At 36.4% G+C, this 26,906-nt stretch overlaps 1 protein-coding gene across 2 annotated transcripts in view; it reads right to left on the reverse strand.

Moving 5' to 3' along the window:
* Positions 1-19,858: 19,858 nt before the first annotated feature.
* The window catches only part of LOC131032899 (MADS-box transcription factor 14), a 47,898-nt gene continuing 40,850 nt past the window's right edge, over positions 19,859-26,906 (reverse strand). For both annotated transcript variants that reach the window (XM_057964012.2, XM_057964003.2), the window contains 3 exons: positions 20,380-20,421; positions 20,168-20,271; positions 19,859-20,084 (listed from right to left, as the gene is read on the reverse strand). In XM_057964012.2, the coding sequence (XP_057819995.2) occupies positions 20,075-20,084; positions 20,168-20,271; positions 20,380-20,421 (156 nt within the window). In that variant the 3' untranslated portion in view covers positions 19,859-20,074. The remainder of the gene's footprint in view (positions 20,085-20,167; positions 20,272-20,379; positions 20,422-26,906) is intronic.

The following is a 26,906-nucleotide window of genomic DNA, read 5'->3' on the forward strand; positions in this document are numbered from 1 at the left end:
TCCTAGTTAAGCTCAATACCAAAGGCCTTTGACCTCTTCCTTAATCCCAATTTGATCACCTATGATCGACCAAATCGCATTCACATATGATATTGCATTCCACACAACAACACACTTTCTATAATGAGATCTTACATCATTTTTTACCAACCCTAAGGCCTAAACCAATTAGGTCAGCCACCTAAAAGATATTATAATAAGATCATTACATAAATCCATATTACAATGATATGCCATATTGGCTTAAGACCAAAAAAAAATAGTCAATCCATAGAACATCTCGAAACATCTTGGTAATGTGTAGAGTACATGTTAACATGATAACGGTCCATAACCTAGATAGGTACCAAACCTATTCTGGGTCCACCATGCCAAAACAATGTCTTCATTCAGTTGAGGCGCGATCAAAGAACATCTTTAGCATCCTGAAATCCATCTAGAAGCCGCACCAATACCACTTATGCATCATGTCAAGTTTCCTCAGTGAAAGCTCTGTCGGTTAAACCTTAAACCAATATCGGTATGGGTTTACAAGAGTGTATGATAGCATCTGATTTCCAAGTCAATACCAACTAACCAAAATATGCTCCAGGAACATGTAACACATAAAATCAAACATACTCCATTAATCCAAACATGTCGGAAGTGTCCAACAGATAGTCCCTTCTGCCAGTAACACTAGATCTTCTGTCGGTAGCCCAAACCTATCTGTCGGTAACCAACCATAACAGCTAGTGTTGACATCAATGACAAAACATCAATGCAACACATAATCAATTCATCCATAATGCCAACATGGGACAGGCCATGCACTTCTTTGTCTACTGCTGAAGCTGAGTATGTTGTTGCTGCTACTAACTATACACAAGTTCTATGGATGAAGAAAATGTTGAATGATATAAGGGTAGATTGTAATGAATCAGTAGTTATTCACTATGATAACTCTGCTACTATTGACATATCAAAGAATCTGGTATTTCATTCTAAGACAAAGTGGATTTATATCAAGTATAATTTTCTGAAGGAGAAGGTAGAAGCAAATGAAGTCAGATTGGTTTGAGGAACCATTTGAGTACTTGAGAGATAGTTTGGGCGTTTCTGCCCCTCCAATAGAGACTTGAGTGATGTTTATTGGCATCACTCTGGTATGCATTTATCAGTGCTATCATTCATTCTGGATTGATGTGTTGGTGCTACTACTCAAGGGGAGTAGTTAGCTGTGTGGTTCAGTGGATTTATGATTTTTCTTTGATATTCATGTCTTCTTTTTGGCATTGATGTCAAAGGGGGAGAGATATATGTGAAAAGAAGAGCTTAATAGGGATATCATTCACAGGGGGAGTTTGTTAACTTCATTGTAATATCATCTTATGGGAGATTGTTGGTTGTCTTCCTTTAGGGGAGACTTGTTTGGCATTTCTTGGCACTTGAATTTTTTTCACATCTAGTGTTGCCATCAATGCCAAAGGGGGAGATTGTTGGAAAATTGGAGGAATTGATTATGTGTGACATTGATGTTTTGTCATTGATGGGAACACTGACTATTTTTCTTGTTTACCGGTTTTCGGTAGGTTCTGGTAGAGTGGTTGGATTATGATATTGATCCGGTATGCTCCGATATGCTTCAGTTTGTGGAATTGGTTTGGATCTAACATTCATGTTATTCAAATGTGTATCATGATCAGTTGGTTCTCTATTTGATGACTTAGGAGCTATCATTTGTTCTAGTAAGGCTTTTGGTCACCGGTAAGGGTTCTACCGAGAGAGCTTTATTGAAGATCTTTTGATGCATGTGCTAAGTGGTGTTGGTGCAACTTCTAGAAGGTTATCAGGATGCTGATGGTTATCATGTTCGTGTTCCAGTTGTTTGTGGTGTTTCATTTGGCTTATGGTGACCTATTATAGGTTTGATGGTTATTCTGTTAGGTTATGGTACAGTTTATGTAACGTGTTGGTTGATGCTCCCGATGCATCACCGGTTGGAATTATTGTTTGGTTTATATTGTTTCGATCTTAGGCGGACTTGGTTTATCATTGGTTTGTTGGATTATGTAATGGATTTATTGTATTATCTTTTATGTGGTCAATCTAATTGTTTAGGTCTCGGGTTGATATAAATATGATGTAAGATCTCTTTTTAGGTCATGGTATGGGATTAAGGTAATGGGATTATCTGTATGCAAATAATATTATAATCATATGCAGAGGTTTTGGTCAATCGTAGGTGATTGAATTGGGTTTGTGGAAGAGGTTTAAGACCTCCGGTATTGAGCTTAATTGGATTTGTACTCAGGCATAGAAGATGATATATTTGTACTTCAATCTTCATTTTGGATTGTTGTCCAATGTTTTCTATAGTTAGTGAGGCTCCTTTTGTGATGAGAAATGTGGTCTAGGTTGTTGGCCTTCCTGCATGTGCAGGCCCCTTATTGTAATATTTATTCATCTGATCAGTGGATAGATATTGCGGGTCTCCAATCCCACCATGGTTTTTTCTCTTTGAGGTTTTCCATGTATAAATATGTGGTGTTATGGTGTTCATCTTTGTGGTTGCATTGTTTCTTATTGTTATATGCTTTTATGTTTACCAGTTGCTAAGTTATTGTGTTAATAAGGTTTAAAACACTCAAAATGCCAGAACACTGATTCACCCCCCTCTCAGTGTTCTTGGATTCCAACAATGATCTCCAACTCATTCATCATGTTGGCCCATGGCTTCAAGCCACTTCATCCTTGACATTCTCAGAAATCTTATCTAAGCAATAAAGTAATTTCTACTTTTTAGACAAATATTTATCACAAGATTTAAATGAAGTTCTACTTTTCTTTGTCTATCAATGATTTAGATAATCTCTTAGTACCTTGTTCAGAGGAAGTGCAAATGAGATAACATTCGTTCATATTTGGCTTTCATAATATTTTGAACCATTTTGAACTTACTAATTTTGAGTTTTGTTTTCAAAGATACATTTTCTTGTTGAGCTTTGACTAATTGCCTCTTTGGTTCTTCTCTTTTCTTTTTCTCAGAAATAACATCAGTTTGTAACTTTGAATTTGTAGCCTCTGCTTCCAATAAGAGGCCCTTTCTTGAAGACACTCTCAATGTTTCCCTCAAATCATTATTTTCTTTCTTAAGTTGTGAAATTATCTATTCTTGTTTGTTGGAAACAACAATGAAGGAAAACTGAGAGGGGGTGAATCGATTTTCACCGGATTTAACAATTTAATCACAACTTTAAATATGATCAATTGAAGCAAGAACAAAGATAAGAGCAATAACAACAACACACAGAACACCAAGATTTTGATGTGGAAAACCTGGTTAAGGGAAAAACCATGGTGGGAACCTACCCACAATAAGATGATACTCTACAATAGTATGTGTAAATATTACAATGGGGAATGCACATGCATTCAGGCACACTGCTTAGAGCTCACTGCTCAAAATAAGAAGGGCTACAACCCTGAGGAAGGCTCACTTCCTTACAAATATGGGACAACAATCCGGATTACATGAGCTAAAAGAATAACATCTCCAAATGCCTGATGACAGTTTCATTTAAGCTTGTCTGCCCTGCAACACTCTCTGCTCTACACTTTTTTATCGAAAAGATGAGTTTGCTTGTTCGCACATACACCACTCTCTAATAATGCAGACACAACACCAATATCCAAATTACATGAATATGACACCTATTTATACAAATTATCAACCTTGACTACAAGGTCGGCTAAACCCTTAAGACCTAATTAGAAAATTACATCACATGATACATAGATCAACCACAGAACCAATACAATTCCAAGATGACATAGCATGGACCCAAATCAAATCTATGAACATGCAACACCACCAGAAATCTCTCCAAGATCATCTGCAACATGTTACACCACCAAAAATGTTGCATAACACAAAGAACATCACCGAACCCATAAGACCCTCAATGACATGCACAATGATCAATGCGGACCAGAACAATAAATAGGACACGATTAGGAAACATCAACAAGAACATTAAAATCATATGTAATAGCTGCACCAACACCACTTAATCAAATCTTCATCGATCAACATGCTAATACTCAAGAACACTCAATAGCAGCAACTATGACTAGAAAGATAACTTGCGGAGCAAAAAATCATGAACCATCTGAATTGAAGATACACATTAACAACCCAAACACTCTCCCAAATCTATAACTAAAGATGTAATCATTCTAGAGCACAACGGAACAAATACCATAACACTGCAACACTGAACACTGAAAAACCAATCCTCATACCAGAATCCATAACTCGATCAAGTCACCATGTAGCATTATGAAACCAACACTGAATCACTAGAGATACTTCATTAATGAAATAAAAAAATCCTCACAAGCACATCTATAGCACCCAACTTAAACAGCCAAACCAACTGTCTACAATACTGGAATGCAAGAACACAAGAATATGTTAACATCAATGACAACAACATATCCTAGCAACAACAATATTCAATAGTAGTGTTTAAAATTGCATACCCCTTGTATTTTGACCTACATCTTTGGTAACCACTTTGGTGTCCATTCCCCTAGCACTTGGGTAGGCTCACTTCAACCCTTGCATCAGCCTTTTCCCTCTCAAGATTCTCAAGACCCCATTTTCAGCAGCTCCCTCGTGGCATCAGTCTCGTTAGCCATGTGTCTCCATTGTCTCTTGTTGTTTTTTAGCGTGATTCATTTGGACACTAGCGCACCGACATTCATCCTGCAACATCTTAATGTTTGAATGATGGTTCTGAGTGCCTTTCCACTTGTCACTTGCTCATGTCGATGGAAATGGCCCCGAATCTTTCAAACAACTTGTCAGCCCTTGTTTCTCTCCTCTCATTTTAAATCTATCATTTCTCTCCTTTCAAGCTCTCTAGTTCCTCCATACAATCTCTCTTATTCTTTGGGCTCTCACAAATCTCTCCAGCTCTCTCTTTCTTGCTACAATAGTCTCTCTTTCACTAAATCACTCTCAAGCTCTCACAGTATTTATTTTGCAACTCACTTGGCTTTCTCTAGCCTCTTTGGTAATATCTATCTATTTATCCTATCTTTGGGCATCTTGAGATTTATCATATCTCTCTTCTACCATTTATCATTTATCATTTATCTTATCTTGTATTTATCTTTTATTCTATCAATCAATATGGCCGTCTGTGGAGGTAGAAACACCAAAAAAGGGATTTGACTAAGGCAAGTCCACAAGCAGCCCCAAACATTTTTCCTTTCTGGCTTGTGTGTAGGTTTATAATTGTGGGAAAGTTATGTTATTGTGGGAGGATCCAATCATGGATTGGTTGTGAGTTCCTTTTATCTTTTCCTCTTTACTTTATCCTAATCATTTCATATTTTGCATCTATTAGCTTGGTTTCATAGCTTTCTGCACTTTCATCACATTGCACCCGTGTCCTGTACTTTCTATATGGCCTTTGCACTTCATCTACATAGGACGAAAGTGTGTCGCACTGGTATCCCATCTATATGTGCTTTTCCTTGGGATAGAGGCTTGACAGAGTCGTCTAAGAATCTAAGGTTGTGGGTGGTTTCTCTAGTTTGTTATTTTTATCCCCTGGCTCACCTTAACACCAGTTCGAGTGAGGTAGTGATGGATTGATTTGTTGTCTGAGATATATCATCTTGGAGGTGACAAATCCCCTCCTCTATACCAAAAATATCCCCCTTTGGTATTCATGGCAACATATGAATGTGAAAAATAATCAATACAAAGAAATAAATCAAAACCATCAATCTCCCCCTAAGATCATGCACACAAAGCTTCCAAGATAAGGTTTGTTTTCACATGCTTCTCTCCCCCTTTGACAACAATGCCAAAGATACATACAAATCATGCATCTCTCCCTCGAAGAAGGAAAATCTCTCCCCCTTAGGATAAACTCACCAATTTGAACATTTGAACAACACACTGACTACTCCAGTTGAGTAGCAGCACCTGCTCATCAATTCGGATAAGAAGGTAAGACTATGAAGTCCACCGGATTGATGCATCTCAATGTATCTAGTTCTCATTAGGAGGGGTAGATACCCTAACTTATCGCTTAGATATACAAATGTATCTGTCGGTGTGATGCACAAAAATGGAATCAAGTGACTAAGACCTAATCTCACTCTCATGTACACACAGTGGAATACGAAAGAGCCTATGGAGATATCTCGCTTTGACTACTTGTAGGGAAGAGAGAGTCAAGGAATATATCTTAGGGTTTATATTACTTTGTCGTAAATAAGGATTAGATATGCAAAATATGATGCAACAATCAACTAAGATAGGAGATGAGAAACGAAATACACTTAAACTAAAAAAATGTCAATTCTGTGCAAACTGAAATTGAGTTATAGAAAGCAGGACTGGAAAAGAGGCTTAGAGGTGCACCTGTTGCTGAAATATGATGTGGAATGGGTAGGACCAGGGTGTTGGGTGACTAGTCCTTATGTTGATAGAAGACTGGATTTCTGAATATGAGGTCCTAAGGGATTGAGATGTAGATCTGGCATAAAAAATTGTAAAACCCTAAGGACCAGGGTGCCACACCCCTGTCTCTGTGATCTGAGATCAATTTTGGCACTAAGGTTGTCTTTGTGTCTTCTGTCGGTCCCAAAATTCATGCATTTGTCGGATTTCTACACCTGCACCTACAACTTGGAAAAGGGTGTCTAGGTGGCTATATGGGATTTTGCCTTAGTCAAACCCCTTGCTTTTGGTGATTTCCACCTCCACAATTAGTCGATAATGTACTGAAAATGTGTGTGCAATAATCTTGTGTGTATGCAAATCCTAGAACCCCCTTTCAATGATTTGTAACTGGTTGTGGAAGGTTGCAAAAGATTTAGATTGAGCACGCAGTTGATATCTAGAAGATTACTGTATCAGTTTGGCAATTAGGTGAAAGAATTGATTAAAAACAGTGTAACTGAAAACTTTATGGTTGAGAATTTATTATAACTGCAAATTAGGTTATAAAGGCATTTCGAAAGCTTATTCTTCACAATGCAATTAATAGAAAAGAGCAGAGCATCTGAGTGTAAGAGATTTGTTAGCGAAGCCAAGTTTGAAGCGATCATCCAGTAATTTCCTGCACCTGGTTGCAAACTAAAAGGTATTTATCTATTCACAAGCTATCATTTAAAACCCTAGGATCATCATGACATCTACATCTGGTATTTCTACTCCTCTAGTGGTTGAGATTTCTGAGATGGCAAGGCCTGTTTTCAAGAGACATCCTTTCAAATCGGTTGAAGATGATCTGGAATGAGCATTTTCTTCAGTTTCGTACGGTTTTCTTCATAATCAAGACATTAGAGCTTATGTCCATTGTGATATTGAGGAACTCAGAAATGATGACATTTTTACACTCTACAACAAGCATTTGATGGATAGTTTGGGGAACTTGAAGCCGAAACATAAGATTCTTCATGACAAGGGCTTTGCGCAGTGTGTTCATTTCCTGGTATTTGATGAAGCGGAATGGGTCTGATATATTCTTAGTAGGGTTCATGATGAATTCATCTGGTTGGATAGACCACATAAGATTACAAAGCAAGACATTCAAGCAGTCACATGCTTAAGTGCAACTAGTGAAGTGCTCGATCTGAGAAAAGTACAAAAAAACACAGTGATAGCCGCTACTAGATCCAAATTTGACAACAAGGCAATGACTATTAGTAATATCTTGGAGCATGATGTCAGATTTGACTCGATGGTGGTAGGTTGCAATGTTTATCAATCAAGCACGTAGAACTTGGTCTCTGGTACTATAATATTTTCAGCATATCAAATGCTCAAGGAAGATAAAAGGTATGATTTGTGCATAATTCTCCTAAATGAATTGATAAGTAACTTGAAGAAGATTAAACATGACAAGAAACACACTTTCAAGTTTGAGTCCCTTCTTATTTGTTTGGTATTATACTTCTTGAATGAGATCCCTGGAATAAAAGGAAAAGTCCAATGAGCTTATGACAAACTGGTGGCAATGCAAATTAAGGAAGGGTTGTGGGGAATAGGTTATGCCACAATGAGAATATCTACATTATGGGGCTATTTTAAGACCTTTCAAGCCTCTATGAAAGCTCGAGAAAGAATTCCTAAGGAAATAGTTGATAAATAAGAGAAAACAATTTATTTTATGGTTGATAAAGATCAATAACTTGCTTTAAAAGTTCACCGATGCCAGAAGAAAGAGGAAAGTGAGAAAGGGGGTAAAGGAACTTGCAGAGTAGATGGGTATTACCCAGGAAGAAGTGCAACAAGAAAGAGAAAACAATATTTTAAAGGAGGAAGATGTGGTGAAGCCACAAGCTAAATCGGTTCCCTCCAAGCAATCTGGAAGGCCAAGCCTACCAAATCAGTAACCACCCCCAATGTGCAAAAATCGGTACCTCCACCTAAGCCTAAACTAGCAGTATCTACCGGTGGAGCAAAGAAAAGGAAGAAGGAGAAGCCTACTAGACAATATTCTGCAGTAGAAGAAGAAACAGAGTCAGATGAAGAGGTAAGGCAAGTAAATAAGACTGCCACTTATGCAAGGGTAGTCTGGAAGCCTACATCTGGTGATGCTCCTCTTGCTAAGAAAGATAAGCCTCAAGAAGGGTCATCTGGAAAGGCTAGACCTGGCAAGAAGAAGAAGTCTAGAATAGATGAGGCTCTGAAGTCCAATAAGATAGAAAGCCCATGTGAAATTGTGCCCCCATTGACTCTGCAATAGCTAATTGATTAAAGTTTGAATGATGGTAATTTCAAAAATGTTTTTGTATACTATAAGAATTTTGAGGATAAAGATCAGTGAGAAATTGAAGAGGCAATTTAGAATATATGGATAAATTTAGTAAGGTATTAATAGAATTATCATCTATGATCCCCAAGAGCTTGTATAACATTTTGGATGCACGAAGACATACAACTTTGCTTGAGGATGAGAGAATAAAGGAGTATTTGCTTGTAAATATATCTTTTGTTATTTCTAGAGATGAAATCGCCTGGTTATTAACACTTGCCAAGGATAAATTCTGAAGCAAGAGAAGGGTAAATAAGCTCATGATAGGAAAGAAAGATGAGGTGGTAAAAGAAACTAAAACAATTTTGAGACAATTTTTGATTGAACAAAGAGTAGATGTAAATCCGATAGACTCTTCTCAAGAAAAAATTGTTCTAAAAGAGAAAGCAACAAATTTTGAGCCTAAAGATACTCCATCTATTCCAGATGTATTTGTAGATGTTTTCAGTAAACAACAAGATCAATCATCTATTGATCTGATTGGACAACCTCTTGTTGATAGCTTTGATAATCAAGTTGTGGATAACTCCGGTGATGCTATTTAGGATCCTTTTGAAATAGAAATAATTGCAGAAATGATAGCTGAGGAGTTAGGTGAAATGGGGAAGAATAAAGATGATGACAAAGTTGATGAAAAAGGTGATAAGGATAAAAATGCAGAATTGATGAAGGAGAAGGGTGAAGGACAAACAGATAAAGCTCTGGTAATCATGACCAAAGCCACTATCCCTGACAAGGGAAAGCAAATTGTAGTTGATGGTATGGTAGACTTAAGCACCATGTCCCCTCTTCAAGCATTGAAGTTGGCCACTCTTGCACAGATCAAGGCCAATGAAGACTTACTCAAGTCTGCATCTAAGGAGAAAGAGGTGATATCTTTGGCTACTGCATTTTTGGAAAAAATTTTGCCTGACCTTAAGAAGATTTCAAACGACTCACCATCCGGTAAGCTTAAGGATATGTTGAATAAGGTAAAATTTGATTTTGTGTCATTAGAGAAAGCGATTGACATAAAGGTCTTGAATAAATTCACTAAGATGAGACTTCAAACCTATCTGAAAGCAATTAAAGATGATAGAGAAGTTTTGAAGATTGTGGTGAAGAGTACAGAGGATGCATTAAGTGAAGGTGGTAAATTATTTAAATCATGTCTATTTTTTCCTAAGTTTACTGCTGACATTGATAAGCAAATAAGAGATTTTGAAGGGAAGCTTGCTAGTATAGGTCATTCATTTTCACCTCATTCAATTTTTTCCTAGTTCCCTTGAAGCACAAATAATGGATTTTACTGACAAAATAAAGGGATTGAATAGAGAAAAGAAGAAAATATTGAGCAGAGTGAGAGAACTGAAAAGTCTAATTACTCCTCGGATGGACACCTTTCTTGGAGCTCAACAAGATGCAGTCGATGCACTAGGTAAACTGGTGCCATCTGATCTCAAAGGAGTTGAAGTGCATGCATATATGTCTAGTGCTCTGATTAATGTTCTAGATTGTTTTCTGAGAGGATGAAATGGGTAACTACAATTCTTGAAGTTTACATACGCAGACATTTTTAAATTCATGTAAATTATTAGATTTTTTTGTACATAAGTTTTGGCGGGTTCCTACCCTTTGCCATTGATGTCAAAGGGGGAGAGAGTTGGATAGAGCAGTGAGAAATGATACTTATTCTTAGGGGGAGTTAGATGGAAACACTTGAGTGTACATATTTCAGATTGTTGGATCGCTTGCAGTTTTTGGGAGTACTTATCATTTTTCATAGTGTTGCCATCAATGCCAAAGAGGGAGATTGTTGGCATTTGATGTTGTTCTGGTGATGCTCCAGGGAAGATTGGTTATATCTCATGCATGTAGATTCTTAGGAGTTGTCATTGATGGAAACTTAGCCTATTGATCTTATCCGGTATGGAGTTTTGGTTAACCGAATGTATTGAGTAAGTTTTTTGGTATCAAGTCTACCCGGTGAAGCTCAGTGTACAGTTTTGTGGGCATTTCTTATTTTGGTGGTGTTCTTTTGGTTCCAATGATTTGAGTTATGTTGATCGGGTATGAGAAGCAGAGTATCATGCAATATTATCCTTCGGTGATGATTCTTTGGCATGTTAGAAGGTTTGGTATCTGGTTGAGCAGCAAAATATGGTTATCTTCATTTTTTGTTGTGTAACGTGTGGACCAGATTCCTTGAGTTGATTCTAGTGGTTATTGGAAAGTTAAAAGTGATTGGACCAACTTTTGGGAAGCATGTTATCGTGTGTGTTGGATCTGGAATATGTTTTGTGAAGATCTAAGCCAACTTGTAGCATTACACGTTTCATATTTTGACATTTTGCAAAGCCGACTTGTGGGAGATCAATTTTGCTAGTGCGAATATATAAGATTGACTTGGTTAATGCATTTGGGTGTGGATATGATGTGTGGGATGATTTTGGAGTGATTGAGCATTGTTTCATGTGCACATCCTAAATTATGTTGATTCAGTAAGCAAAGCAGAGTAAAACAGAGCAGTTTAGCAAAACAATGTAGCGGATCACTTTGTGCCTAACCGAAACTGTTATTTTGCATGGTCAGATGCTTTTATTCAGTTCATTAATCATTGTAATCATTCTCTATAATCCTGTAAGGTAGTGAGTCTTCCTCTGGGGTTGTAGCCCTATTTTTGTAACTGAGCAATGAGCTCTAGGCAGTGTGCCTGAATACAAGTGCATTCTTCTTTTGTAATATTGTTTTTCTATTAGCCATAGTGGAATAATATTGTGGGTTCAAATACCACCATGGTCTTTCCCTTTTCGGGTTTCAACGTAAAAATATTGGTGTTATGGTCATATGCTTGATTACTTTGTGTTTTTGCATTCAATTTCTTATTTATGCATCCAGTTGATTAAAAATTAGATTAACAAATTTATAATTACCGGAATACTAGTTCAACCCCCCTCTCCATGTTCATTGATTCCAACAAAGGGTGGCATATATAGTGTCTTATCAAAAGGATATGACATAAGTCCTCCATTGTGTGCATTTTCTTAAGTCCACTAACTTACGTGTTTGCTATTTGTTGTTGTAGACTTTGGACTTGTTATGATAGGATCCTTGTGGTAGACAATTGGGCATGAGTGTTATGTGGAAGATGAGAGACAAGGTTTTGATTAGAATCCATAAAAGGATTCATGTTGTGATAGACGAGTTGTTAATTTAGAGGTGTGTTGGTTTGTAAGCTATAGTGAAATGTGTTACTGTTGTTTACTTGTGGTGCGGGAGGTGGTATGTTATTTGAGTTTTGGTTGTTTTTGTTTAGGAGAATGTTATTTTGAGTTGGGATAATGTTAGTTTGGTCCAATGATTGCATGGTGAAGAGTGATTTGTTGAATTGTAAGTCATGTGGGTGGCACAAACATGTTAACATGAGTAAAATAACGAGAAGTGTTAACAAATAGAATAATTATCATTAATTTTTGAGATGAGGGTTGTATGTGGGAAGTTCCTAGGTTTTAAAATGTGGTATTGACATTAGGTTATTTAACCATGGAGACATCAAAGCTATCTAGAAGTTTTGATTTATTTTTCATAAGCAGTATAAGATATCTATTTGGATCTATAGATAACAATGCATTGATGACTACAAGCACATGGGAATCTTGTGATTTGTCATCAATTTCTTGCTGGGTTCAATACCTTTCTAAATATTTTATAAAGAGAATTCATCATTAGTGGGAGGAAATAAGGCTTCACTTCGAGATTCTTGGTATGAACTTGAAGATGACCCAAATTTCATGGTGTTTGTAGGATTATCATTAGAATAAAAAGTGCATTCCATTATCTTTTTGGCTCGTGATTGTATGTTGACCATATAAGACTTTGAGATTTTCCTAGAGCTATGCTAATGGATGCAAAAGATGATCCTAAAGTTCAAGTTATACTAGATACTATGGGCCTATGGTAATGCAAGTAAACTATACCATGTTTCTGAAATTTTTTAATTTAAGGATGAAAATTCAATTAAGGAAATGACAATGAAACTCTATATTTTTTGGATTTCTTAAGTTTAAGGATGAAAATGCATCTCTATGTTTTTGGTATTTTTAATTTTAAGAATGTTTGAATGCAAACCTAAGAGATTGAATTGAAAATAAGTTGGAAACTTGAGTTGTGTTGTCATTAATGTCAAACTTATCTGGTATTGTCACTAATGTCAGAGTGTATGAAGAGGAAGTTAGAGTTTTTCAATTGTGGGGATGTAATATATGGTTTGGAAATGAGTATTCATATTTTTTATGTTGTCTAGTGATGGCATTGAGTAAGTATAAGGTGTTTCTGGAAGGTAACAATAATGGAAGTTGTAATATGTAGGAAAATGTATTCAAGGTCCTTATGGAAGAATGCTCTAGATTCCTTCAATTTTTGAAGATTGTGGTTTGTGGTTTGGGACATAATGTCCATGTTCTATAGATGTTGCACTATCATGTTGTTAGGTTCTCAATCTCATAGATGGTGGAGATTGATTGATGTAATTTGCTAACAATGGGGGTATCTATCAGTACTAGTCTTGAGAATGCTTTGCATTTCTCCACTATGTTGTTTGATGTGTTTCTACTTGGAGGATGTTCATATGGTTCATGCAATATTCTAGTTCAAATCTCAAGTATTTGTTTGATCATCAAGTGAAGTTATGTTGGTCTATGTTTTGGCATGTTTAATTGTGTTGGTCTTTGGACAACTCGGTTAATTTATCTTATTTGGATCATATTTTTTAGTTTGGATATGCTTTAGAGGTTGAGTTAGAATCTTGATATGAGTGTGTACATCCATATTGAGTTATTTGCCTTGATAAATAACTACATAAAGTGTCTTAATTACTCAAACAATAAGTTTGCAACTACTTATCCTTTTCTATTTGACAACTGTACGTATTTCTAATTAATTTATTCACATTTCTGTATGCGTTTGGTTCTTGTCTTAGTAACACTATGAATATGTGATGCATAGACTATATATTACATTATGTATATTTGATTGGAGTGCTAATTATTTAGACTATGTATATGTGATATATGCCTAAATTAGTCATCATAGTACCTATGATATGGGTATTAACTAATCACCCTATGAATAGGTGATGTATTCTCAAGATAACCCTCATTTGCACCTATTGTTTCTATATGATTAATACTTGAGGTACCATTTTGTGAACAATTGATGCTGGAATAATATTGTCCCTATGCAACTTTTTTCATATTCATATAGTAATAATAATATTTAACCAAGACTTGTTTGGAATGTGTTTGATATCATACTATTCTAATTGAACTAAATTGGAAGAAAAGATTAGTGAATATTTATCATTTAAAAGTATATTTATATATATCATATAAGACGAGAGGATGAATTATATATGCCTTTCACATATAAAATATAAGGCCTTTTATTTTCAAAAGAGGTATTAGGGTAATCCCAAATGAACCCTTAAGGATTAGATTAGGATCCATCCGATTTTTTAACTTACGTGTGAATATTTTAAACATTTTATTTTGCTTTTAGTTTTCAAGTGACTGAACCCAAAATATTTGCAAACAAACAAATAATTGAGTCTAACAATAACATTGGTTGTGAAAAGTGCAAATTATGATTTCATGAATAACCGCAGACATATGAAATTAATTACTTTGATTATATTTTTTTCAAGAGAAATATAAATGGAATTTACTTCACAATTAAATTAAATTTTAAAATTACAAAGTATAAAGAATTATCCATTTAAAACCTTTATTATATCAACTCTATAACTCCCAAACATCACCTGCATGCAAACCTATCACAAAAAGAGAGAAGCAAAATAGCTATGGAGACCAGAATTCAAAGATCCAGAAAAGAGGAGTCTTATTGATTAAGCAACAAGAATGCAATTTAATAATTACAGTTGTTATGAAAATACAAAGAGAGAATCCTTATAAGAGGATACTCAAAATCCTAAAGGTGAAAACCCTAAAAGAATTATAAGATTCCTAAGTTTAGCTTAAGCATAGAGTATAATAGATTAATAATTAAATAAATAATTATTAGTTAATAAATGATTACTCTAACACCGCCCTTAAGATGAACTTAGGGAGTAGATAAAAAACAACTAAGGACTAAAAAAACATGTAAAAAATGCATGAAAGCAACAATGGGTCCCAACAACTAGGTCTGATGAGGTACCCAAGTACAATAAAATCTTTGTAAAGTGGAGAAAAAAGAGAAAACCCCATGGGAACAAAAATCCTCTCCAAGAAGAGATGAAAGATCAAGTGAAGGACTAAGAAGCCTCCAAACAAGAGTGTTCCAGAAGATAGGAACAAAAACAAGCATGAAGACCACCACTAAAGCATGAAATAGCTGCAAACATTATTGAAGAGTAACTGCAGATTTGAAGAACCTCCACTGAAATAGAACATGACCAGGTAGAGAAGACTATAATCTGCATGAGTTCCCTCAAATGACACCACTCGAATCAGATGACAAACAAAGGCAAACAACTGAACTCGAAGATACAGATGACATAAAACAACAAAGCCTAAAAAGTTGATCAATTGAACCAAGAAATAATTAGAACAACAAAACAAACCTCCTCATAATGTTGAAAAGAGAGAGGGACAGATACACTGAAAAGAACGACCAACAAGAACTACATGGCGAAGAACCAGGAATATCGAAGGTGCAGAGAAAGTACAGTGTCATGGAAAGAACGCTCACTTGACACACATCATGAGGATAATGTCATGGAAGGAACACTCACTTGACAAAGGTAGATGACAAACAAAAGACAAACATCAACCCCCCCATGACACTTTATAAGTAGTGCATGTACAGTAAGACACAAGATGTGCAAGATCCCAAGTATACAATGCATGATGGCACTTTATCTCAATGTGTTTGCATAAATAAAATACTACAATGATCAAAAGAGACAGAAGACTGAAAACAAAAAGAACAACCGAAGACGAGACATCCTACTCAAAGAAAGAGATCCCAGGACCTGAAACATCAAGATATTCACCAGAGTGCTGAAAAACAAAAAAATGAATAAAATATACTTGGAGCAGAATTTGAAAAGAAAACTCATATGAATGGAAAAAACATAGAACAATTTTTCCAACGATATAAAGTTTTCAAAAAACGGAGTTCGGATGCTCAAGTCATGTCTCCCAGAGTACAAAAATGAACCTTTGGTCTTGATAGAAAAAAAACACCATAAAAAAAACTAAATCAAAAATTCAAACCTCCAAATATGGATAGAGCTCGGAAAGAGCTTTCCAACGACATAAAATTTGTCGAAAAACGCCTTCGTATGACCAAGTTACGACCAAAACAAAAAAACCCTCTTTTAGGGCATAAAGAGGGTTAACAAGTTTTTATTTCTTTTTTGAAGGAAATTTTTTGATGCATTTGCAAGTACAACCGTATAGATTTGTGTGCTTCGTAAAACATGCCAATGAAAAATCATGGCCCAAATGCCCTTGTCACCGAAATAGGTCGAATTATATATCCAAATTCATGGAATCGACCTCCTGAATCGAACCGTGAGGTTCTTTTGGCACCAAAATGTACCAAACAATCAGCTACCCCCAGAAATGAAAAAAACAACAACTGCACAAACCTTCGTATACATAATTCTGAAGAACAAGGCCCAAAAACTCTCATGAAGAGAAAAGGGGCATGCAAATCTGGAGCTCTGCTACCATATTAAAGTTGAGGAAAAATCAACTCTACAACTCCCAAAGATCACCTGCATGAAAACCTGTCACAAAAAGAGAGAAGCAAAATAGCTATGGAGGCAAGAATTTAGAGATCCAGAAAAGAGGAGTCATTTTGATTTTGCAACAAGAATGCAATTCAATAATTACAATTGTTATGAAAATACAAAAAGAGAATCCTTATAAAAGGATACTCGAAATCCTAAAGGTGAAAATCTTAAAGAATTATAAGATTCCTAAGTTTAGCTTAAGCATAGAGTATAATAGACTAATAATTAAATAAATAATTATTAGCTAATAAAAGATTACTCTAACATTTATAATCTGCATAAAACTATAATCAATACACTTCTTCTTCAAATCATTTACAATACCTACTCCAAATGTATATTTCAATTCATATTAATAAATACAACTCATATAAGCTTGCAATGACCAATAATGATGATGTAGAGGGATGTGATTGTTTGATGACTACAAAGATTAAAATAATAAAAAACTCCATAATCAAATACTAGTAAATTTAATTCCTTACACTTGATGCAATCTCTTTGTATTCTCAAATGTCCTTCCTCAAATGTTATGCGATAGATAATAATACTACAATGGAATAGGAGATTCGCGTGGCAAAAAAATCAAATAACTATTGATCAAACATTAGTGGTTTTTAAAATAAATAGTAATAAGAACATCATTCAACAATGATCATCCAAATATTTGCTTTCGAATCTAAATTGACCTATCATTAAACACTTGTATAGAATCCACAAAAAGTAGTAGCAAAAACTATAGCAACAATATATGGTGATATTGTAGTAAACTCCAATTCATTAACAAATAAATACAATTATTATTTGAATGTTAATTCACATTTTACAAATATATCATTTAATGAATCCTCACACGTGGGATAAATATTTGGAAGCCCTACATCAACATAGCTACAACTATACATTGTTTAGCTCTATAAGGCATAGTCCATTCAAATTTTTATTGGTTACTAAGCATTATCACATGTTGATACAATAGTTCCTACCATGTCAAATGAAACATCACCATAGGATCAATTGGAGGTGGGTAAACTATATAGGTTTGTTGAGAAGATTCACCTTATTGAGTAGTGGATCAATGAGATATTACAACATACTAACTAAAAGAACATGGAAATGAATCATCACCATCACATGCCTCACCAATTTTAGGCTAGTGATAAGGTTTATATCCATCTTTAAAAAAGAGCCTTCAAGAGCCACATATGAAACTTTTACCCTTTCAATATGGACCCTACACCATCTTTAAATAGATTCATAAGAATACTTTTGAGTTTTATATAGCAGATTATCTTGTATTACAACTAGTTTTGAATAGATTTGTAGCATCCATATTTTCCACCATTGTTGGAAACCTCTGTTGTTGCTAAACATCTTCACAATGAAAAAATAAATGTGTACTACTCCAAGGAAGAAATATCAAATCAATGATGACTTTGTTAAAATATGAAAGAAACAACAAACTCGTCTTCATCAAGTGGTATATGTAGGATAGTTTACTCAACAAGGCAAGTGATTCACTAGAGGATAAATTGGAGAAACATTCAATCATTTATTAAAAATATTAGTATAATAAGAGGCATTTTTTCTTAGAGGAGAAAGTTATTCTAATAGACATATAGAAGCATTCAGTGGGAATTTTTGCATGAGAAAATTTAGTTTTTCTCTTTTTTTTAAATATGCATTTTTCAAAGGCCTTTAGAATGGAATTACCCCTAAACACTTTCAAAGGCATTTTTTTTAATGAAATTTTGGTCTATTCTCTGTATATGTTATATTTTGAAATAAAACTTTGTCAATACAACAGGTTTCTAGAGCAGTAAAAAGAGAGGGCTTTTTAAAAACACTATATACAAAAATTTATATGAATGGCTTTTGCCACCCCAATACCAATGGTGAATGGAGTATGCTATCGATAAGATTAACTGTAGGTTTTCGTTATTAAGTATGGATGATTCAATGGATTGTTTGAGTGAAATATTGTTTTGAAGAACTACTATCTTTAGACCACATAAGGGATGGAAGAGGACCTTCAAGACAAAGGAATGCTATATGAATTCTTGATCATGCCATGTGGACCAACTCGCCCAATACACTCGCTGAGCTCAGGAATGAAGTATTGAGGCCTTTCACTGGGAAGTTTGTGCTGTATATCTAGGTGATATATTAAGTAATATAAACGAGGAACATCTGAGGCATTTCTACCGAGTTTTGTAGAGATTGAAGGAGTTAGGGTATTTGAAATTTGTGATTTACAACTATGGACTAAGATGTATCTTGAGAAGGTGAAGGAAATTATGGAGTGGGTGACACTTGAAAACTTGATTGAAGCTAGAAGCTTCCATGAATTGGCAAGCTTCTACTATAAGTTCACCAGGAACTTTAGCAATATCCATGCACCAATCACAAAAAGCATGAGAGGTGACAAGTAGTAGTTCAAGTGATCATCTATTACTCCCAAGAGTTTTGAGTTGCTAAAATGTAGGGTAATGGAGTAATCATTGTTGGCAGTCCCAGATTTTGACAAAATGCTTCAGGTTGATTGTGATGCTAACTGGAATAATACGGAGCTAAGAAGTAAGATCAATTGTTTACTTCAGTGAAAAGTTGAATCACACTAAGCATAGGTATTCTGTATATGATAAGGAGTTGTTTTATGCCATTGTGTAGGCATGGATTGAAGGCACTACTGTCACCAAAGGAGTGTGTTTTGTAGATTGATCATTAGGCACTTTAATTTATCAACAATCAAGAATCAAAGACACCTGAATTGCAAAGTCACCCATTTTGTTGAAGCATACGAGTGGTAAGTCCAACAATGTAGCAAGATGTGTTGAGCAGGACGAGTGGATTAATCACAAAGATGATTGGAAGTTACAGGGTTGGAACTTATTAAAGATGTAGATTTCAAAGAGCAATGGAGAGGATGTTAGAATCTAGTAGACAATGATAAAATACGAGATTGATTATTTAGGAATTAAGAATTGGGTATATTGCAAGGATTGATGCAACATGATTTGATCAGAGATGTATTAGAGCCCAAAATATCAACTTCAGATTATCTTCATAAAGTTTCTTTTCAATTTTTTTTGGGTACATGCATTAGAGCCCACAACCAGTTTCTTTCCTTCACATTTTCATTAGCGTAAACGTTACCCACCTGCTAAAAACTTATAGCGGATAAAAACAATTGAAAGGAATTCTGACGGATTTGTTTATTGAAAAACGATCATAGAAAGAAAACCATAAGACGCTGTGAAATTTGAAACTAGCAATTATTTTCAAGTTCTTAAAATTTCAACTTCAAGCACAAATCATAAGCATAGACAGAAAACTGAGAGATATGAGAGTATAAAAACTTTAACGGAATATTTGGACTTCCTAATATATGATCTCATTAAATAGAGTAGGAGCTTCACAGCGCCTGAAGTAAGTTGCAGAAAATCTCATGGAACATAGAGTGCCCTGGAATTCATGACAGGCTGCACACACAATCTGTTCATTAAATTTTATCCTATGAGATGGAGAGGAATTACTAAGCAGAAATTATGATAATGAAAATTACGCGAGATTGAGATCAGTTTGAGGCGGATCTTGTTGAGTTTTCAAATCATTGGTGACACCTTCCATGAAGTCAATATTAAGGTGCTTCCTGCGACTTTTCTCAATCTGGTCAATATCGCTGATGTCATTATCATGTTTAGAATTTCATTGTGGTCAAAAGCAAAAGAAGCATCAGGCATGATGCCAATGAAGATATGGATAGGAGTCTTTTACCCTTTTCTCCAGATTAGTGCTTTCCACTGTAAGTGTTTTTTCCTGCGGGACAATGAGATTATTAGCAGTTGTGATCAGTAAGGAATTTGCAGCAGTTAGCAATTACAATTTTTTCATCAATAAAGCATACTGTATGTTTTATTAATTAAAAAGAGAATGATATAGTATTAAAAATCAAAGAAAATCAAAGTGGGTAGTAGAGAGACACATTTTAAGAGCTTAGGTAGATTAAGTCTAAACAAAGAACGAATAAATAAAAGGAGAATCTGATAAACAGTAAACATAAATCAAACTAACAGGTGGTAAGTGTAGTACTAGTAAGAAGAGAAATGATGTAAGAGCTTATAGTGGTGTAAGGGCAATCTTGTATCACTCAAATTTGTATCAGATTTAGAAATTCCTTGAGATCAAAAGCAAAAGAAACATTATGACGACAAAGAGGATATAGTTGGAACAGTCTTTTACCTTTTTCATCAGATTTGCATTTTCCACTGTTGCAGGACAATGAGATCATCAGCCATTTGCAAAGTAAATGCGGAGAGATCAGGTTCTCTCAAGTTGGGCTGACTCAAACAATGCACACAGAGACTGCTGTCTCAATTCCTAAATAGCTGGGAACACACCCACAGGATTAAAATCAATAAAACGCAGGGAGACATGCAAGCTTTCTTGCTTTCTATTAAATTGGAAATAATTTACAAAATACAAAACAAACTGTAAACACTAACTACAGTTCCTTAATCCTACAGGTAGCGATCAGGAGCTGCTCTATTCTAACAAAATGGAGCTTCTCTAAGCTCACTACAATGCTCACTTGGATTTGCACACAGTCAGGAGCAATCACTGCTCAACTGACACACCATACAGTCAGGAGCTATCTTGCTCAGCTGACAAAACAATCACACAAACACACAGGCTGCTGCTGTTCCTATTCTTTGCACTCACTTTGGAGCCACACTTCTTCTCTGTGATCTGCTGATTTGCACTTCTCTCTATGCTTCACTTACTGACTGGAGAATGTTAACCCTTTTGTCTCTTTTTTGTCCATTCCAAATTGCCCCCAAATTCCAAATTCAAAAACTTACCTACCAAATTAATTTCCACTGCCAATTTGTAGTTCACATCAGGGGCTGTTGGGATGGAGATCCCAACCAAATCTTCTCCAGGCTGTTCTGTTGTAGCTCTCTCCTAACAGGTAGGCGGGGAGATATCCGTTGGGGGTTGTCTAGTGGCCAGGACAATAAATTTCAACACTCCCCCTTTGTCTCGAGCCAACAAAATCAACCAAAATTCAAATCAATTACGTCTAGATTTCTCCTGAGGCGCACCAAACTATGTCTGCCCAATGCCTTGGTGAAAATGCCTGCTCGCTGCTGTTCAGACCTGCAAAATTCCAATTTTATTTCACCACTATCAACTAAACTTCTAATAAAGTGATCCCTGATTTCAATGTGCTTGCTTCTTCCATGAAACACAAGATTTTTGCTCAATGCAATCGATGAAACATTGTCACAAAAGATTGTTGTTCCATCCTCTTATTCTTCCTTTAAATCTGCTAAGATTCTTCTTAGCCAAATATCTTGACATGTTGCATTCGCTGCTATATACTCAACTTCGGCTGTTGATAGGGCAATAATGGGTTGCCTCTTAGAAGCCCATGAGATTACACCTGAACCCATAAGAAACACATAGCCTGATGTGCTCTTCCTATCATCTACACTTCCTGCCCAATCACTATTTGTGTAGCCAATCAGCGTAAAATCATTCACTGCATTATACAAAATTGTCATATTCCTTGGTGCCATTCACATACCTCAGGATTCTCTTACCCGCTTGCCAATGAGTGTCCTTTGGATTCTCTATAGATCTGGAAATCAGAGTCACTGCATTCATTATATCCAGCCTAGTTCTTGTCAAATACATCAAGCTTCCAACAAAACTCTTATACCTGGTCGGATCAACATTGCTGCTGCAATCTTCCTTGCTCAACTTAACACCTATGGTTGTTGGTGTTGGTGCAGGCTTGCTACCATACATTCTAAATATCTTCAAGATTTCATTAGCATATATTTCTTGAGAGATAAATATACCATCATGCATTTGTTTTACTTCTATGCCTAGAAAATACCTCAAGAGACCCAAATTTGTCATTTCAAACTCTCTTTCCATGGCCTCTTTAAAATCAGCAATGAGGAAATCATCATCCCCAATAAAAACTAAATCATCAACATACAAGACAACAATGAGAATCTTACCATTAGCTGTCTTGATGTAAAGAGTGGGCTCACCATCGCTTTTGCCATGGCCATTGCTCATCAAATATGAGTTAATCTTGCTATACCATGCCCGTGGAGCTTGCTTCAGCTCATAAAGAGCCTTCTTCAGCCTATATACCTTGCCTTCATTACCCGAAACTTCATAACCAGGCGGCTGCTCCACATAAACTTCTTTTTTCAACACTCCATTAAGGAAGGCAAACTTCACATCGATTGAAATACCTTCCATTTGTGTTGGGCTACAATAGCTATGACTGCTCATATGGTCTCCATTCTTGCAATGGGGGCATACGTCTCATCATAGTCTCTACCAAACTGTTGTTTGTACCCCTTGACCACTAATCATGCCTTGTGGCGCTCTATTATGCCTTCGAGATTGCTCTTGGTCTTGTAGACCCATTTAACCCCAATGATTTGCTTGTTGGGAGGCAAATCAGTTAACTTCCATGTGTCATTCCTCTCTATTGCATCTATTTCCTCATCCATGGTCTCACACCATTTCTCCTCCTTAATAGCATTCGCAAAATAAATTGGATCACTATGAGAAAATAATGCAAAGTTCACATTTTCGTCAAACTCATCATCATACCTTTCACCTTGGTAGATCTCCCTTAGACTCTTGGTCTTCTTTGGCATTAGGGAGGCGCGAATGGGTTCTAAACTCTCACTACTGCTGCTACTTTGTTGTGCAGACTCTGATCTATACCATTGGGAGCATTTAGGAGCCGATTCTTTGGCTACCTCTAGTTGCTTGCCTTTCTGCCTATTTCTGTCAGGAGTCGTCCGAAGCTCTTAGGAGTTGTCTGGAACTGTCTAGCGCTCACTGAATTTTGAGAATTTTGTGACACTCTTCTTGACTGCTTATCCGCATCAGGAGCTATCATGATCTGTCGGGAGCTGTCAGGAGCTTCTTCCTGATCTTCGTACTCATCATCATCATCAATGGGCACAATTTGTGAGGTGGATGAAGAAGTATCCACCGAGCCATTACATGACTCATTCTCAACATCTCTACTTATGATGATCTTCTTGGTGACGGGGTTGTACAATCTATATGCCTTGGACTCAACACTATAGCCCATGAAAATGCACTTCTCTCCCTTGTCATCCAACTTTTACCTCTTCTCCTTTGGCACATGAGCATATGCCACATACCCAAATAATCTAAGGTGTTCAACTGTCCACTTGTGCTTTGACCACGTCTCTTTCGGAATCTTATCACGAACCACCTTGGTTGGACTTCTATTTATCAAGTACACTGTTGTTGCTACAGCCTCACCCCAATACTCATTTGGCAATCCTTTTCCTTTAAGCATGCTCCTTGCCATCTCAACAATGGTTATATTCTTCCCTTCAACCATGCCATTTTGTGGCGGAGTATATGCGGCTATAAGCTCCTTTACGCCATTTTCCTTGCAAAAATTCACAAAATCATTGGAGGTATACTCTCCTCCACGACCCGACCTTAGGACTTTTATGCAATGTGCACTCTCCTTTTTAGCTTGGGCTTTAAACAACAAAAACTTATCAAAAGATTCAGATTTGTGCTTCAAAAAGTAAACCCATGTTCTATGGATGAAAACGTCAATGAAGGTCATAAAATATTGGCTGCTACCAATAGATATGGTTTGCATATGGCCAACCAAATCAATATGCACCAACTCCAATGGTGCTCTTGCCCTTCTAGAGTTGCCTTTTTGAAAAGGAAGCCTATGTGGCTTACCCAAAATGCAAGCATCACACTTTCTAGTAGGCTCTTCAATACATGGCAAACCATCTACCATTCTTTTCTTGGACAATAAACTCAAGCCAGCATAACCCAAGTGTCCATACCTGAGATGTCATAGCTTGGAAGGGTCTTCAATGCTTCTCTTGAGGCCCTTCAACTGCTTCACTATTGTGCATGCTTCCTTGGGAGGTGCAGTGCCGGACTGAGAAGAGAAACACGTCTCTATTCTCAAAGGAAATATCCGGTTCTTTGTGATTTGTATTGCTACAACAACTTTCTTACTCCCATCTTTGTCAAAAATGACACACTTGCCCTTCTCCATCAGCAAATTGTATCCATTTTGGATCAGCTAAACAACACTCATGAGATAATGTTTAATGCCTAGAGCAAAATAAACATTCTCAATCTCCTTCTCACCTTGCTTGGTGCGGATCATAATAGATCCTCTTCCTTCAACTGGAACTATTCCATTGTTCCCCATCTTGATCTTAGATTTGACATTCTTGTCAATAAATGAGAACAAACTATCATTACCACTCATGTGGTTACTGCAACCTCTGTCCAAATACCATACTTTAGGGCTGCCTTCTTCACCAATGTTGCACATGATGAAGGTTGTGGACGGATTACTTTCACCCACATTCACATCAGCCACATTAGCACTTTGCTTTGACTGATTACCTTTCTTTTTCCAGCAACCTCTTGCATAATGCCCAAACTTATGACAATTAAACCACTCCACATTGCTCTTGTCATACCTATGATTCAAGTTGTTGTTCTTCTTGGTTTTTTTGCAGTTATTTTGAGAGTTGCTCGCTCCCTCTTGGCTGATTGTTCTTCCTGAGTTATCTTCATTGCCACGACCTCAGCCTCTTGAACTCCTACCGTTTCTTCTTCTCTCCCTACCTTTTGCATTGGCTTGAGCTTTGAAAGCTTGCTCTTGGGAAGAAGTAGCAGACCTATTTAGGCACTGCTCGTGGGTTTGAAGAGAACCCATCAACTCATCAACGGTCAAAACTGACAAATCCTTTGCCTCTTCAATGGCAATCACTATTACATCAAACTTTGATTGTGAAATTCGGAGGATTTTCTCAACAATCCTCTTCTCCTCCATGGTTTCTCCATTTGACCTTAGTTGGTTCAACAAACCAGAGACTCTTGTATGAAATTCTCAAATGGACTCACTGTCCTTCATTTGAAGTGTCTCAAAATCTCTTCTAAGCATTTGGAGCTTCACCAATCTGACTTTATCAGTCCCCTTGTAGCTTGTTTGGAGGATTTCCCATGCTTTCTTAGCATAGTTAGCTGCTGCTATTCTAAGAAATATTGCCTCTGTCAAGGATGCTTCAATCAAACTCGATGTCTTAGCATCTTTCCTTCTTGTTTCCCTCAACTAGTTCTTTTGATTGTTTGTGAGGGTAGCATACTGAGCTAGATTAGTCGTATCCACAAACCTAGTTGCACAAAGTTCCCACAAATCATTTGCAACCATGATGGTCTTCATTTTCTTGGCCCAAACATCATAATTTTGTCCATTAAAAGACAGAGGTTGCTGCCATCTCTTTCCTTCATCTCCAGCCATGCCTCCTACACACAACTCAAGCACCCAGAAAATACAAATGCCCAAACACAAGGATTTAGGCTCTATAGCTCTATAGCTCTGATACCATGTGGAGGATACGAAATCCTTCAAGCTGGGTGGACCCAAACACAAGCACACAGAGACTGTTGTCTCAATTCCCAAATAGCTGGGAACATACCCACAGGATTAAAAACAATAACACACAGGGAGACATGCAATATTTCTTGCTTTCTATTAAATTGGATTACAAAATACAAAACAAACTGTAAACACTAACTACAGATTCCTAATCCTACAGGCAGCGATCAGGAGCTTCTCTAATCTCACAACAATGCTCACTTGGAGCTACACATAGTCAGGAGAAATCACTACTCAACTGGCACACCATATAGTCAGGAGCTATCTTGCTCAGCTGACAAAACAATCATACAAACACACAGGTTGCTACTGTTCCTATTCTATGCACTCACTTTCGAGCAACACTTCTTCTCTGTGATCTGCAGATCTTCACTTCTCTTTGTGCTTCACTTACTGACTAGAGAATGTTCTCCCTTTTATCTCTTTTCTGTCCATTCAAAATTCCCCCCAAATTCCAAATTCAAAAACTCACCTACCAAATTAATTTCCACTGCCAATGTGCAGTTCACGTTAGGGGATATTGGGATGGAGATCCCAACCAAAACTTCTCGAGGTTGTTCTGCTACATCTCTCTCCCGAGAGGTAGGTGGGGAGATATCCATTGGGGGTTGTCTAGTGGCCAAGACAATAAATTCCAATAGTAAAGTCAGAAAAGTTGTGGTCAATACAAAATTTATAGTGGTTTTGTTCATGCAGTGTATAGAAATCACAAATTTTTTTATCAATATAGCACAAAAACAAATTTATTAATAAAAAAGGTAATGTTACATTTTAAAAAAATAATTGGGTGGTAGAAAGACAC

This window comes from Cryptomeria japonica, chromosome 3, assembly GCF_030272615.1.
Source record: "Cryptomeria japonica chromosome 3, Sugi_1.0, whole genome shotgun sequence".
NCBI classification, from domain to species: domain Eukaryota; kingdom Viridiplantae; phylum Streptophyta; class Pinopsida; order Cupressales; family Cupressaceae; genus Cryptomeria; species Cryptomeria japonica.